Here is a 15321-nt window from a genome sequence, read left to right as displayed (position 1 = left end):
TAATTGACTGCCCCTCCTCTATGCCACGGGCATAGAGGCGGGGCAGGTAATATTTGATTGACAGTTTAGATCTTAAAAAATCTTTATAACAGGTATGGATGTTTTAATGAAAAAAATTTTTGGGGTTCCATATTTAATTTGGAAGGGACTTTCATTATGCAGTTTTTTATGTGTAGGTGACAGGTCCACTTTAAAGATGTCCCTATATAACTTCAGATCTGGGTTTGCATCTCTGGAACTCTAGGCCCAAGATAATCTTTAGTAATCAGGGGGGACAGATGTAGGGATGCCGTGTGGCTGGTAAAAATGAAATTGAATGCCAGTTACAATTAGTGATGTGTAGGTCATAAAATAATGGACCCGTACTGAACCATAACCCAAACCCTACCCAACCCGGAGCTGCCGCTTTATTTTTAGACCTGCAGCAGACCTGTCCATGTCTGATGTCATGAAAGGGTTGAGGAGCGGCGGGCACGTGTTTTTAAATAGTGACTGCCAGAGGCCGGAGCTGGTACTGTAAGGTTGTGGGTGGGGGGAGCAGAGGGAAGAGTTCCATCCCTACCCACCCGCGACCTGGCCATCGGGTGTGGAAGTTGGCCTGAAACTGCCCATCCAGGGCCAATTCTTTGCTGCCTTAGGAGTGGGTCCACGGGGGTGTTCTCTGCATTAGAAGAGCTGAATCTCCGGTTTAAAGGGGAACTAAATTTTAAAATAGAATAATGCTAGAAATGCTATATTTTGTATACTAAACATAAACATGAACTTACTGCACCAGGAGCCCAATTAAACAAATGATATATGTTCATTCAAAGTTGGCCACAGGGGGTCACCATCATGTAATTATGTTAAGCCTCTTTGCAAGACCAAGACCATGCACATGCTCAGTGTGGTCTGGGCTTCTGTTGGGAGTTTAAGCTTAGTGATTGTTACAAATGATCAAAACAGCACGAGTCAAATAATTTTTGCCATAGAAGCCGATACAGCAAGACTGATTAATAATCATAATCTACACACTGCACTGGGTTTACGGATACAAATATCTACACAGTTGCCGGCTGCTTTATAGGGAAACAAACAAAGCTGCTTGAGGTCAGGGAAGTTAGGTGGGGGCTCCCCCTTGCTGTTTGTGGATGTAGGGACTGTCTGAAGTTTCCTATCCTCAGCAGTCAGAGCAAAGGGGGAATTTCACTGCATACAGTCAGATTTCTTATAAAAACTGTACACATTTTTTAATTAAAGTTTATTGGAGATAGATTTCTTTTTCATTAAAGAAAATATAAATTGGATTTTATTTTTTTGCCTTTACATCCCGTTTAATGACTGGAAATTCGGCTCTTAAAGTTACCAGGAGTTGTTGTTCCTGCCCCTGGTAACTCGGCGCCCGTCCAGCAGGTAAAACTGTGAATTTCAGGCCAGTGCACACAGGAAGGCTGCTATTTTTTTACCAGAAAAGGTGGCAACCCATGACAGATATCTGTGCTCACAAAACGCACACAAGTGCCGTATATGTCCTCAATTAACCCTACTGGGGAAACGGGCACTTCAGCAGGCACCATATTACATGACCTACTTCTACTATTACCCAACAGAAAATGACCTTTAGAGACCACGTTACCAGTGCTCATCTATCTACATGAACTGAGCAAAACAAATATTTCCCAGAATGCTCTTTATACATGACGCAGCTCAGGAAATGCTCAGCAACTAGGAGTCATAAAACCACAAGGGGTAAAATGAGCACAGATTCCATGAAAGGGAGGGTCGACTTGGAACAAAAAGGCATCAATGTGTTGTGAAAGCAGTACAGGAGGGACACTGCACAGTAACAGCTGCCTCAGAAGCTTTATATCTCCTGCTTTCTGAAAATGCTCATTTCTCTCTTAGGGCAGAGACATACGCTGCTATTTTGGAAGATTAGTCGCCCAGTGGTAAATTGCTTCTTCTTCGGGCGACTAATCTCCCTGAACTGCCTTCCCGCTGGCTAGAATGTAAATTGCTGGCGGGATGGCACTCAGAACGCTTCATTTTCCGAGGTCGCCCAAAGTTTTCTATGGAAGGCAAATTCGGAAAACAAAGAGTTCCGAGTGCCATCCCACCAGCGATTTACATTCTAGCCAGCGGGAAGGTAGTTTCGGGAGATAAGTCACTGGGCAACTAATCTCCCGAAATAGCAACGTGTGTCTCTGCCTTAAACCATAATTATCTATATAAAAACACAATCAAAGTCCAAAGTGCAAATATTTGAAATATTTATGTGACAATGATTTATGCCTGGAAGCCTGTCAGTTCTGACAGCAGCTACTTGTGTGCTGAAAGCTCTCAGGGGCAGCTATAGCTTTGTGCCCATTTTGTGCATCTGTGCAATGTTTAGCAACCGCCACCAGAGGGTGATGTTACACTGGTCTAACTAAGTAATAATCTTATCTTGCTTTCATTTTGGTCAGATTCATTGTAGTCACAGAGCGTGGGCCAAACTAAATGCCTTTGATGGGACTATTGCTTCCTAACAAATCTTTAATGAAACATTGCTTAGAAGTGATGGAGGCCCCTTCATTGGTCAGCATTTGTGATTCGCAACCAAAATTCTACCTATTAGTAACTTTGTCCCAAATGTGCAAACACACATGGCAATATATGAGAGTTCACCCTTTAATTGCCAAGATCCTTTTCATCTTGCAAGGTCATGTGTCCAGTTAATGGACACACGGAGAGATCAAAGGGGAGCCTGGAATGGCAGTGCTGTCCAACTATTACATATAGTGGGTCAATTATTAAATGGGAGGTTCACTTTTAAGTAAAATTTTAGTATGTTTTAGAATGGCCAATTCTTAGCAACTTTTCAATTGGTCTTCATTTTTTTCTCTTTTTATAGTTTTCAAAATATTTGCCTTCTTCTTCTGACGCTTTTCAGCTTTCAAATGGGGGTCACCGACCCATCTAAAAATCAAATGCTCTGTAAGGCTACACATTTACTATCATTGCTACTTTTTATGACTCAGCTTTCAATTCAGGCCTCTCCTATTCAAATTGCAGTCTTGTATTCACATCAATGCATGGTTGCTAGGGGAATTTGAAATTGCAAACTGGAGAGCTGCTGAATAAAAAGCAAAATAACTCAAAAACCACAAATAATAAAAAACGAAAACCAATTGCAAATTGTCTCAGAATATCACTCTCTACATCATACCAAAAGTTCATTTAAAGGTGAATAACCTCTTTAAGGCCACGACCAAAGGCATCAGGAGAACAGTATTTCCATTCTGGTGCCATAAATGCAATGGCTAGTGGCACTTGTACACTGGCCTGTGTAAAAGACTCCTGCCGTGTTTTTCCATCACAGTAATAATACAAATATATATTTTTTCTATTGCAGACACCAAATGGATTACTGTTAACCCCTAGTCCACTCTTGTCCAGTATTCACTTCTGGAGCAGCCTCAGTCCTGTAGCTCCATTAAGTCCGGCCAGGCTGCAAGGACCAAACACCTTGTTCCAGGTAAGTGGGTCTATAGTAAGGCAGGGACTACAGAAGGCTCTTCGGCACCAGTTACCAGTAGCAACCAATTAGACAGGAGCTTTTGAGCTGACTGTTACACGGTCGTAGGAGTAGCTTGTTCTGGTGCAATTTGGCACTTGGAATGTTTGTTTCCTTAACTCCATGGAAGGCATTCATGTTTTGTGGGGTGTTGACTGCATCACCAAGATGGCAGTTATATTAACAGGGTATTAACTGCCTGCAAGTCCATTCCAATATGGGAGAAGCTCCACAAATGTGGTCTAGATGCCAGTTGTGCTAGGAGTTGCAGCAACTTTCTGACCAAACATCCCTATTTATTTTTATATAATAAAATTAGAAAATGGAACCGGATTGCACATACAAGAGTCACGATCATGTTATATTAGAACTAATGGAAAGAATAATATCTTACAGTTACTAGATGATCACATAGAAGGCATTATGGAGAGGTGTAGAAGAACCATATTTAGCAGTGAACAGTCATTACCCCCATATGTAACAAATGGCACTAACCAGGTACAGTAACCAATAGCAACCAGTGGGCTGACCAGTAAATGCAACCTGCTGGATGCTATAGGTTACTGCACCTGTGCAAACTTAGTGCCTTTTATTACATAACCCATTAGCCTGGTAATATCAACATAAATAATAATTTCTGCCTACATTGCCTTTTCAGTTTCCCAGTCTGCTGAACAGTCATTTACCAATGCAGCTGCCAGGAATGGACAGAGCATCATCTCCAGTGCTTCTCTCATCCAACGCCCCAAAATCCTGATGCACCATGGGATGGACTGTAATAACTCATAATACCCATCATAATCCCCTTTTTCTGGAGAAATCTGTGAAGAGCATGTCCATTTTTACTTGGCACTTTTTCTTGTAGTTTATCTGGATTCAGTTCCAAGTGTTGTACAACACCAAATGAATCTGCCACTCCCAGCATGCTCTGCTAGCTATGAATTGCTTTAAACTGTAGTGTAAAGGCAAGTAGGAGAACCACGGGTTGGCTCTATGTATTAATGTAAAAGAAAATGTGATATAGTTTTTGTATATGCAAAGTGTTGAGCACTGTTGAATTCCATTTCTACTTAAAAAAAAGCAGATTTTTTAGTAGTGATCACTGCACAGCATAGCTTCTCGTTGTGCCACTAGTATCTCATAACACAGACTTCATAGTTAAGCTCTGCACTACTAAACAGCCACATGTAATGTTCAGGTGGCCATAGACACACCAATAAAAACAATTATGAAACTATATGAACTTTGAAACAAATACGAAATTCGGGTGTTTATGGTGGGAAAGGAGCAGAACGATATGGGCAGAAGACTTGGATATCTGTCTGCTCTTCGATCAGGCTGGCGGGAAAATTTTAATCCGCGCCTTTAAGGGCTACCAGACATCGCCCACTGTTAGGGCAAAGACAGACGAGAAGAATCGGGGAGATTTAGACGCCCGAAGTTGAGGAAACGTTGGAAAACAAAGCGATCCGAGTATGGGGAAATTAGATGCCCGAAGAAGAGGTTATTTATTGCCTGGCGACTTAATTCCCTGAATCTTCTCGTCTGTCTCTGCCCTTAGTGCCGAATTGTCAGATACAGGCAGAATTCTATTTTTTCTGACTGTATATCGTACAATTCAGCTCTACACGTTTGTATTGAAACAAACAATCTTTCTTGGAAAGATCTTTTCCAGGAAAGATCATAATCGTCACGTCTATGGCCACCTTGAAACATCTAGCACAGTAATGAATTTATAGGCCCCCCCTTACAGCTTTAACATTGTCAACTGGAGGCTCTCTAACCGATGCCATACTACAACTCTCAGCTTCTGAATCATCGCTGGTGTCTGACAGAAGGTTGGGAGTCAGGGATCCCCAGCCTTTTTTTACCCTTGAGCCACATTAAATGTAAAAAAAAGTTTGAGAGCAACAGAAGCATGAAAAAACAAAAAGTTGCTTTGGGTGCCAAATAAGGGCTGTGATTGGCTATATGGTAGCCTTACATGGACTGGCAGACTACAGGATGCTCTTTTAAGCAATACACCTGGTTTTTACGCAACCAAAACTTGCCTGGAATTAAAAAATAAGCGCCTGCTTTAAGGCCACTGGGAGCAACATCAAAATGGTTGGTGAGTTGCTCACAAGCCACTTTTTGAGGCGTTCACTGTTGGGGAGTTCTTGCAGGGAAATGGCTTGAAAAAAAATATTAGATCACATGAAAAATCATGGAACCCGGAGAAAATCCATCTAGAAAGGCTGCAGTGATTGCCATGAATTCCAATGAAATTGATTTGTATTCCGTGCAGTCTAGCACCATTCATTAATTACAATCACCCCTGACTAGTGATGGGCAAATTTGTCCCTTTTTGCTTCGCTGAAAAATTGAAGAATTTCCGGCGAAATTTGTGAAACGTTAGCGAAACGCATTGAAGTCAATGGGCGTCAAAATTATTTTGATGCGTGTCATTTTCGATGCCCAAGAATTTTTATATGTGCGCCTATTTTGTTCAAATGCATTAAAGTCAATTATTTTGCCGCTCATCAGTTTTTATGGTTGCAACTATTCTGATGCACGTTCAAATTTTTTTTGATGCAGTGAATTTTCCACGCAGTTTCTCAAATTTATTCGCTGGCGGCAAAATGTGGAAATTCTAGCAGGTTTCATTTATTTGCCCATCAGTAACCTTGACCTTCTCTAGATGATCTGGTCTCCTTCAGCTTGAGAGCGACCAGTTACCATTCTTTGCCTTATGTTATGCACTTGAGCTTATGGAAACTATAACCAGCTGTGCCTTTTCTTGCATACTAAGTTGTACATTTTTGTGTATTTTACATTGTGGAGAACACTTATGCGGACGTATTAAAAGAAGAAAGTGAGATTATTGCAATTGCAACATTTTCACTTATTTTCCACAAAAGTATTGGTGATAAATAAATTTGCAATCAAGGATCTGCTTTTCATGTTTTGGCCTATTACTACATTCCCCCCCTATAGACAGAGTTACCTCTTTCTTAGAATTTGAAGCCTGAATACCCAAACATATATTCCAGCCTTATTTGTATTTAGTGCTTTTCATTTTTATTAAAAATATGGCCTTAAAGATTTTTTTTTTATTTTGTTGAGGAAAAAAAAATAAAATAAATGGCACACCAAAATGTTGGTTCTACTTGAATGAATAAAAGAAAAACATATTATGCTTTAGCTATTTAATGCGCAGAGGGATTGTGGCTCATCAAATGGTCACAGTGGGAAATAAAAGGTTGTTTGGTGATAGTGACCATAGAACTTGTGGACTCTTCCAGCTACTGAACTACAACGTCTAATAAAGCTGCAATGCTCCTTATGCTTTCAGTATACCAAGCCACATAACTCCCCTTATTTATAACTACTCACAGGGAGGATGTTTTGAAACTCATTTTACTCCGAGACTCTCAGAAAGGCATCGATCCTCTTCAAGGAGAAGGAAAGGCTTTGTGCACTTGGGGGTACCAAATGTTAGGCACCCCCAAGTGATTGTATTGACTTACCTGAAACCACGGGCCTGTGCTCCTATCAGCAGAAAACTGCATTGGCCCGGGGTTATTCCAGCGAGCACCATGGAGTGATTCTCTTCCGGCTTCTTCTTTCTTCAAATTTGCCGCATGCGCAGTTGAACGAAATAGCTGACTTTTTAGTAAAAGTCCAGCTTTTCGTTCTACTTTGCATGTGCAGCCGTGCGAAGGAAAGAGGAAGACGGAAGAGGATAGCTCCTTGGTGCTCACTGGTATAACCCTGGGCGGTGCAGTTTTCTGCTGATAGGAGCACCGGCCCGGGAGTTTCAGGTAAGTCAATACAATCACTTAGGGTGCCTAACATTTGGTAGCCCCAAGTGCACAAAGCTTTTCCTTCTCCTTTCAGCAAAGGTAAAGGTGTGAGTCCATGAAAGCATATTGCTTTTGATGTTCAATGCTGCCACTGAGGTGGCCTAAAGCACTCATACCTTTGGTCTAATCAACTTTTGCTCTTTGATTCACTAAAATTGCCAGGATAACTATTGTCAGCAGAATTCATGTGGCACTAGAGCTAAACCCAAAGCTAAAAGTAAGCGATTATTGCAACTCCTACTCAATGCTTCCTCAAAAAAAAACCATAGTGCTGCTATTTAATATGGAGATTATTCTTAAATACTGTTCTGAAATTTACAACAGGGTCAAAAGTATGTAGAACATAAGCTAGTGTTGAACACTTAAAAATAAATGTCATTTTAAAACCAACAAGCTGAAATGGGGCCTCCTCAAATTGTTGGCACAAAGTTGGAAGTGCACATTTTTTTTTTTTTAGAATTGTCATAGTTTGCATCAATATTTCCCTTCACTGCAATTAAAGGAACAGTTCAGTGTAAAAATAAAAACCGGGCAAAGGGCTAGAATGTAAATCGCGGGCGGGGTGGCACTCAGAGCGCTTCCTTTTCTGAAGTCGCATGGTTGCCTCACAAGGAAACTTTAGAAAACCGAAGCGATCAGAGGGCCATCCCACAGGCGATTTACATTCTAGCCCGCGGGAAAGCAGTTCAGGGAGAGTAGTCGACTGAAGAAGAAGCGATTTGTTGCTGGGTGAGTAATCTCCCAAAATAGCAGCGTGTCTCTGCCCTTAGGCTCACAGTTTCATGTAACTTCTCGTTCACCTTGTTCCATTGTGAGGTGATGGTTTCACTTACAGGTGCATAAAATCAATTATATGCCCCACAAGCTCAGTGACTACTGTCCTTCTGTGGAAAAAAAGTATGAGCACCCTTGGCGCTAAACCTGGCATTGCACACTTTGGCAGACACATTATGCATTTCTGTTGTCTGACATTGAATTAGAGATTCCTTTTTTTTTTTTTTACTCCACCATGTAGATATTTGGTGTAATGTTTGAGGGATGTGCAGGCACTGCTCATTTAAAATCACCCCAAAACATCTTGACGGAACTTGGTCATTCCAGGACTCTCCAATTTTTTTTTTCAGCGGTTCCTTGGTGGATTTATGGGTACGTTTAATGTTATTGACATGTTGCACTTTTGTTAGAGCTTCAATCTCCGGCTGGTCATCTCACATTGTCCTCAAACACCCTCTGGTACAATCAAGAGCTCAGAGTGGGTTCTAGAAAACAGAGCCAGGCCCTGATGCAGCAAAACAGACCCAAATCATAACATTTCCTTAACAAAACTTTACAGATCATATAAGGTTCTAATAGTGAAATGCTGTCTTTGGTTTTCACCAAACATTTCTTCTGGGACTAGTTTTGCCATGTTGATTTAGAGCCCATTATCACAAGATCAAATAGTTGTATGGGGTGTACTTACTTTATCACATCAAGGTTGTGCAGAATGTCTGCTTCCTCCAATGTTATGCCCCTGCCCAAGACAGTAGATGTAACTGTAGCAAAATGTAGTCGCTTTTCTGAATCTGAGCAGCTGCCACAATATTCTTTGCCAGACCTTCTGGTATGAGATGATTATACAACCCTTTGTGATTCAACAGGATAAAAGTCCTAAATGTACCTCTATGCTCTGTTAGAACAATTTGAAGAGGATGGAAGAAAAAGAAAAGCTAAAAGTGATGACCCCACTGAGTAGATTTGGGATGAATTGGATAGAATGGCCAAGGCTAAACAGAGAACTAGTACGGTTCATTTTTGGGCACACAATTGCAGTATTATTGGTATTTACGGTGACATACTGTATATACATTAAGTTTTTAATTAAGGGGACAATCCACAACCTTGTTTAACATGTGGCTTCAGAATATGGCATGTGCCAAACATACTTTTAACCTATTGCTTTAATCACAAAAAAGTTGGTCATTTCTTGAGCTAAATAAGGTGATTGAAACTACTCTATATTTGGTTCTTGTGAGGTAGATAATTAGTTTACCAGTAAACAAGCTCCCTCCTGTCTCCGTTTGTTTAGTAAGCAGCAATCCATCATGCAGGGACATTATCTGTGCACTGGGAATCACTGTATCTACTTTAAGGAGCAGTATTACCTGTGTAAAATGAATTCAATGAATATGGCTTGTGCTGAACATACCTTTTTGCAGTTGCTTTAATCATTAATATACAGTAATTATGCACCTTGTAAGGATCAAACATGAAGTACATCAGTACTTCAGTTTCCCTGATTAGCTCAAGAAATAACAGAAACCATTAAAGGAAGAGTAACACCAACACATTATTTTAAAGAATGCCAATGAAATGTACTGTTGCCCTGCACTGGTAAAATTTGTGTGTTTACTTTAGAAATACTACTATAGTTTAGGAAACAAGCTGCTGTGTAGCAATGGGGGCAGCCATTCAAGCAAGACAAAAGGAGAAAAGGCACAGGATATACATCAGATAACAGATGAGCTCTGTAGTATATACAATGGGATTCTTCAGAATGTATCGGTTATCTACTGTGTATCCTGTGCTTGAATGGCTGCCCCCTTGGCTACACAGCAGCTTGTTTATATAAACTATAGCCGTGTTTCAGAAGCACACACACCAGTTTTACTAGTGCAGAGCAACACTACATTTCTTTGGCATTCCTTTAAAGCACTTTCTTTTTGTTGTTGTTACTTTTGCATTAAAGGACCAGTAACACTAAGAATTATTCCATACCCCTCTAACAATTTTACATATTTCAAGTGCTTTATGTGAAAATACCATTAAAAGAGTTCTCTTCCTGTTCTCAACAAAAGGCGATAGGGCAACTTCAGCTGTGCCAGACCCTACTTGCGCGCTCCACAGCTGCTCCCAACATCACCTCCACAAACTGGAAGCCAGTTAATGCAGCTTTACAAAGGATTTTCTAACCCCTTGTTAGGTGCTGATTTCTTCTTTAACATTCCTGCAAATTATGTTCCAAAGAAGAGGGGCATCGTACTTGTTGCTGTGCTGCAAGCTACAGTAAGTGCTGCGAGCAGACAAAGGAATGCGTAGACTGAACGTGGATTTATGGCTGACCTGGGTGCTGCTTTCCCTGCTCCCAGCACTTACAGCCATAAATCAAACTAAGTTAAAATACAAGGGGCTAGAAAAATCCTTCATAAAGCTGCAGCAACTGGCTTCCGGTTTGAAGAGGTGATGTTAGGAGCTGCTGTAAAGCGCGCACGTAGGCTGTGGCACAGCTAAAGTCGCCCTATCGCCTTTTGTTGAGAACGGGAAGAGAACCTTTTTAATGGTATTTTCACATTAAACACTTGAAATAGGTAAAACTGTGCAGGTCCTTTAAGCCAAAAGGCAAAGCATATGCTCAACACAAGCCCTCTTCATTGTCCTCATTGTGCAAGGGGGGTGAACTGTGCTGCTGGGGTCAATGCAAAAGGCAGCTATTATGAGGTGTCCAACAGTTAGTCTTATCACATCTGAGGTTAATGCAGTCTTGTATTTGATCGCCACAGGCTTCTGTTATGCCCATTGGCTAAGCTGTCTCTGCATTTCGATGGCAACCTATTGCCAAATGGTAAAAGGTCAAACTATAGTACATTGCACAGTTTCAAATTTTCAGCAACATTTTATTTTTCCCCTAAACAACTTTATAAAACACCTTTAGAAATGAGCACCAGGCAGAGAAAAAAAAAACATAAAAAAGCAGCAAAACCCAAATAATTATATCCTCTGTTACTTTGATGTACAAGAAAGTTCTGGTGGGGGAAAAAAAATTGCCTTACAATAAAGAAAAAAAAAAAAAACTTCATGATAAAGTTCAAAACAAGACTATAGCATTTCACATACGGTAATATTTATACTTCCAAAAAGTACAATATTAATAGAGGCTGGTCAGTTGAAAAGAAACAGCAGTTTGTTAAAGTCTACAGATTGTGATGCTTTAAATTAACCCCCCCTTTACAGTTCTCCAAAAGTAGAAGTGGTCCAATATTCTGAGCTATTTTGCGTGAACCTGCTTGCTCTAACAAAATAGAAAGTAACAAATTTAAAGTTACCAGTTATTTAAACAAACCCACATGTTCCACAATCACTATTCACAAATAAAGTTAAAAATGAAATCATAAAAAAGATAAAAGAGGTCACGTAATACTGTTAAATAAACTACAAGATGTGTTTTCAGCAGAAATTGTAGGAGCCTGAATGTTTGTACAGTGGATGTCCGACGAAAGAGCCTCGACAGTCCGTTCAGGATACGCCGGCTAGAGATTAACGTGACTATTTCAGAACAGAAGGAGATTTACGGTCATTAAAAAAAAATGCACTAAACTATAAGTGAGCACAAATAGTTCCAGAAATACAGTTGCCAACAGCAAAAGGGAATCTGTTTATAAACGTGACATTGCTGCTGACAGTGGCCAGTTATTGCCTCTAGTTGCGGGGAGATGGGGACAAAGATGGAAGCATTTAACTTCAGGTCTCATTTAAGCCATAGGCTGGGGGGGGCAAGTATTAGCAAATGTTGCTCCCTGGTTTTTCCAACATCAATTTATTTCTAAAGAATATCTGGGTAGATTTTTAGGCTTTTTTTCTGCATGAATTACTTAAGCAAGAGCTGAAAAAAATGTCTCTGTGCTCATAAAAATTTTCTTTGGCTATTCCAGACGGTTGTTCTAAATAAACTTTACTTTAGAGAAGACATCGGCTCAGAATAAAATGGAAAGCTTTTCTATTTACAGGAATGATAAGTGACTGAGTAGTGGACGCAGGAGGCTGCACTTCTGAGGGGTCCATCATCCATAGATGTCTTATGTGCTGGATTATTGGTCCTCAATGAAGACTGGGGTGCAGCCGACTGGCTTACCACTTGCTGATGCAGTCGCATTTATCAAACTCTTTTATTGCCTTAGTAATTCATCTTTAAAGGGGAACTATCACAAAAATCTAATATAAACTAGCATACTGAAATAAGAAACTTTCTAAATACAATCAATTAAATTTTCTGAAAATTTTCAGCATGGGATTCTCCTCATTCTGTCTCCATGCAGCAGTTGGGTGTCAGATGAATGATCCAATATACCTTATAGGGGGGCTTCTTTTGCCTAGAACAGTGATCCCCAACCAGGAGCTCATGAGCAACATGTTGCTCTGCAACCCCTTGGATGTTGCGCTCAGTGTCCTCAAAGCAGGAGCTTATTTTTGAATTCCAGGCTTGGAAGCACATTTTAATTGCATAAAAACGACGTATAGTGGCAAGTAGAGCCTCTTGTAGGCTGGCAGTCCACATAGGGGCTACCATATAGCCAATGACAGCCCTTACTTGGCACCCCCAAGTGATATTTCATGCTTGTGTTGCTCCCCAACTCTTTTTACATTTGAATGTGGCTCACGGGTAAAAAAGGTTGGGGAGACTGGCCTAGAAGATGTATTAGAGCTCACTCTATTACAATCACCAGACATCAAGTCTCTCTAGATGCAGGATTTGTGCAAAAGGCAGTTATTTTTTGAGTGAGCTCTAATACATCTTCTAGTAAAGGAGTCCCCCTATAAGATATATTGGATCTAACTGTCAATGAATATCTGACACCCAACTCCTGCATGAAGACAGAATGAAGAGAAACCGATGCTGAGAGAGGGATAGTGAATATAAACTTAAATTTTTTAGAAACAATGCAGAATTTTTAATTAAAGTTTCTTACTTCAGTATGAGGAAGCTTTATATAAAATTTTCAATTTCGTGATAGTTCCCCTTTAAGGGTAAGGGAACCGCCTTTGATTCATATATAAAATACTCCAGGATTTCCTAAAATAACCAGTTTGTTAGCGAATATACACCATTTTATATACTCTAAAGCATGGTTACACAACCTTCTGCCATCCACTTGTTGCAGTGTTCATACCAGACAGAGAATGCTGGGAAATGTGGTTCTGTAACAGGCTGCCTGGACCTTTTTAATGAATTATGGAAGAGAACCAAAAAATAAATGGGATGAAAAACAACAAAATGGTTATTTGTATGATATGGTGCTTCAGAGTAAAAAATGGGGTTCATCTGATTCAATTATTTTAATGTCGATTTGATCACATTACTATTAATACACTCTACAATTATGTGCTACGGGGCTATCCTGTTCTCTCAAAGAAAGTTTTGTCGCTGGGCAGAGAAGCACAATGTTTTGCACACATCTCGGCTTCCTCTGCTTTCCTGCATAATCTAGTGAAATGGCCTTTCACTCGTAGTGCAGGAGGCACTCTGTGGTTCTCTTCAATGAAACAGCCTTTTTAAACATGAATATATTAGCAACAAGGGAAGGCAATTCATTTTCTGACACTTGTGTGGTGGAAAACCTCCACTGTTTTTTTTTGTTTTTACAGTTCTTGTCAATCGCAAAGTCCCATAAAATGGTTTAATTTGTCAGAATCATTTTCTTGCTTATGGAACATTCTAAGTGGTCCGCCAGTTTCGGAGGTTAAGCAAAGCAAATGTAACATTTAAAGGAACAATGCGGTTTAATTAAAAAAAAAAAAACAGATCAAAACGTAAAAATGAAAGAGAAATAAAAGATTTTTCAGAGGGTAGACAGACGCATTCACATATTATCGAGCCACTGCAACTTCTTCAGGCGTTCAGCTGTTATGTTATGGTACAAATCCGGACAGTAGTCATTTAGCAGCAATGATTCCGCAATAAATAACAATTTTATGTTTCAGTCCTGCACAAGAATTGCAGCTTTAGTCACATCAACAGCTGTAACCTACTGGCTCTAACAGCAGAGGAGACCTTAAAACCAACTGTACAATATTTGTCACACTGTGACAACAAATATTAAAAAACAAAAAAACGCAGGCCTGCAATAAAACAACTCCGCTGTGGGTAGGGAGGTGATCCAGGGACCACCGAAGAATCCGATAAGGAACCCACTTGGTTAGAAAGTCTTAGAATAGCATGCTTTGCCTTCTGTTCTTCCCATGACCTGAAAACAAAACACAAGTCATTAGTTGGAAGCAGTAGCCAAAGTGACAGTCAGACTCAGGGGTGTCCAGATAATGTTCCCTCTGAGCCATGTGCGTGTACAACAAATAACAGAGTTGAGTGTTTGCGCAGATCTATCCTGCTCTGGATATAGAACTATGATTTATGTGCACAGGCCGCACAAGACATTAAAGGAGAAGGAAAGCTACCAAAGCAGTCTATTGCCAATAGATTAGCCACAATAGTGCAAGCTATAACACTATATTTATTCTGTAGAATGCTTTACCATCCCTGAGTAAACAGCTCTAGAAGCTCTGTTTGTTAAGGATAGCAGCTGACATATTAGCTTGGTGCGACATCTCTTCCTGCTTGAATCTCTCCCTACTCACTCATAGCTCTGAGCTCAGAATACAGCAGGAAGAGGAGGAGGGAGGGGGAGAGGAGCAAACTGAGCATGCTCAAGCCCTAGCCCTGGAGGTTTATGCTGAAAACAGGAAGTCTGATACAGAAGCCCATGTGTACACAATAGAAGGAAAGAAATGCTGTGTTTCTTTTGAATGAGGACTGAGAGGGTTTACTGGTGTATTTATATACACTTTTTGATAACGCTAACTTCATTTTAGCTTTTCCTTCTCCTTTAAATGGATCGTTGTGTCCAACTGCTGCTGCTGAATTATCTTGGCTGAAGCAGGAAGGCGACACCCTTGCTTGAAGCAAAAGGCTAATAAACAGGAACGTGCCTAAGGGTGATGGCACAGCATATTTTGTTGCCCACACTATATCTCCTCTATCACAGGTGTCAAAATATTGAAGTGTCTTCATCTCTGCCGGTAAAACGTTTGAATTCAGTAATCACACCCAAATGCATGAGAAAACCATTCAGGTTATGTAGGTGCAAACAGTCAGACTGATTTCAGCGAAAAGGTATTTTTTCAACGTTTTGA

At 40.3% G+C, this 15321-nt stretch overlaps 2 protein-coding genes across 4 annotated transcripts in view; one reads left to right on the top strand and one right to left on the bottom strand.

The window, feature by feature from the left end:
* Nucleotides 1-5477, top strand: part of elk3.S (ELK3, ETS transcription factor S homeolog) — a 29467-nt gene extending 23990 nt beyond the window's left edge. For all 3 annotated transcript variants that reach the window (XM_018256049.2, XM_018256050.2, XM_041588656.1), the window contains exons 4-5: nt 3374-3496; nt 4194-5477. In XM_018256049.2, the coding sequence (XP_018111538.1) occupies nt 3374-3496; nt 4194-4292 (222 nt within the window). In that variant the 3' untranslated portion in view covers nt 4293-5477. The remainder of the gene's footprint in view (nt 1-3373; nt 3497-4193) is intronic.
* An 8418-nt stretch (nt 5478-13895) lies between these two features.
* Nucleotides 13896-15321, bottom strand: part of cdk17.S (cyclin-dependent kinase 17 S homeolog) — a gene marked incomplete at its 5' end in the record, with an annotated part of 122963 nt that continues 121537 nt past the window's right edge. Inside the window, 1 exon segment of the mRNA NM_001086685.1 lies at nt 13896-14378. Coding sequence (NP_001080154.1) covers nt 14341-14378 — 38 coding nt within the window. The 3' untranslated portion in view covers nt 13896-14340.

Source organism: Xenopus laevis, chromosome 3S, assembly GCF_017654675.1.
Source record: "Xenopus laevis strain J_2021 chromosome 3S, Xenopus_laevis_v10.1, whole genome shotgun sequence".
NCBI lineage: Eukaryota > Metazoa > Chordata > Amphibia > Anura > Pipidae > Xenopus > Xenopus laevis.
This window is presented reverse-complemented; position numbering and strand designations above follow the sequence as displayed.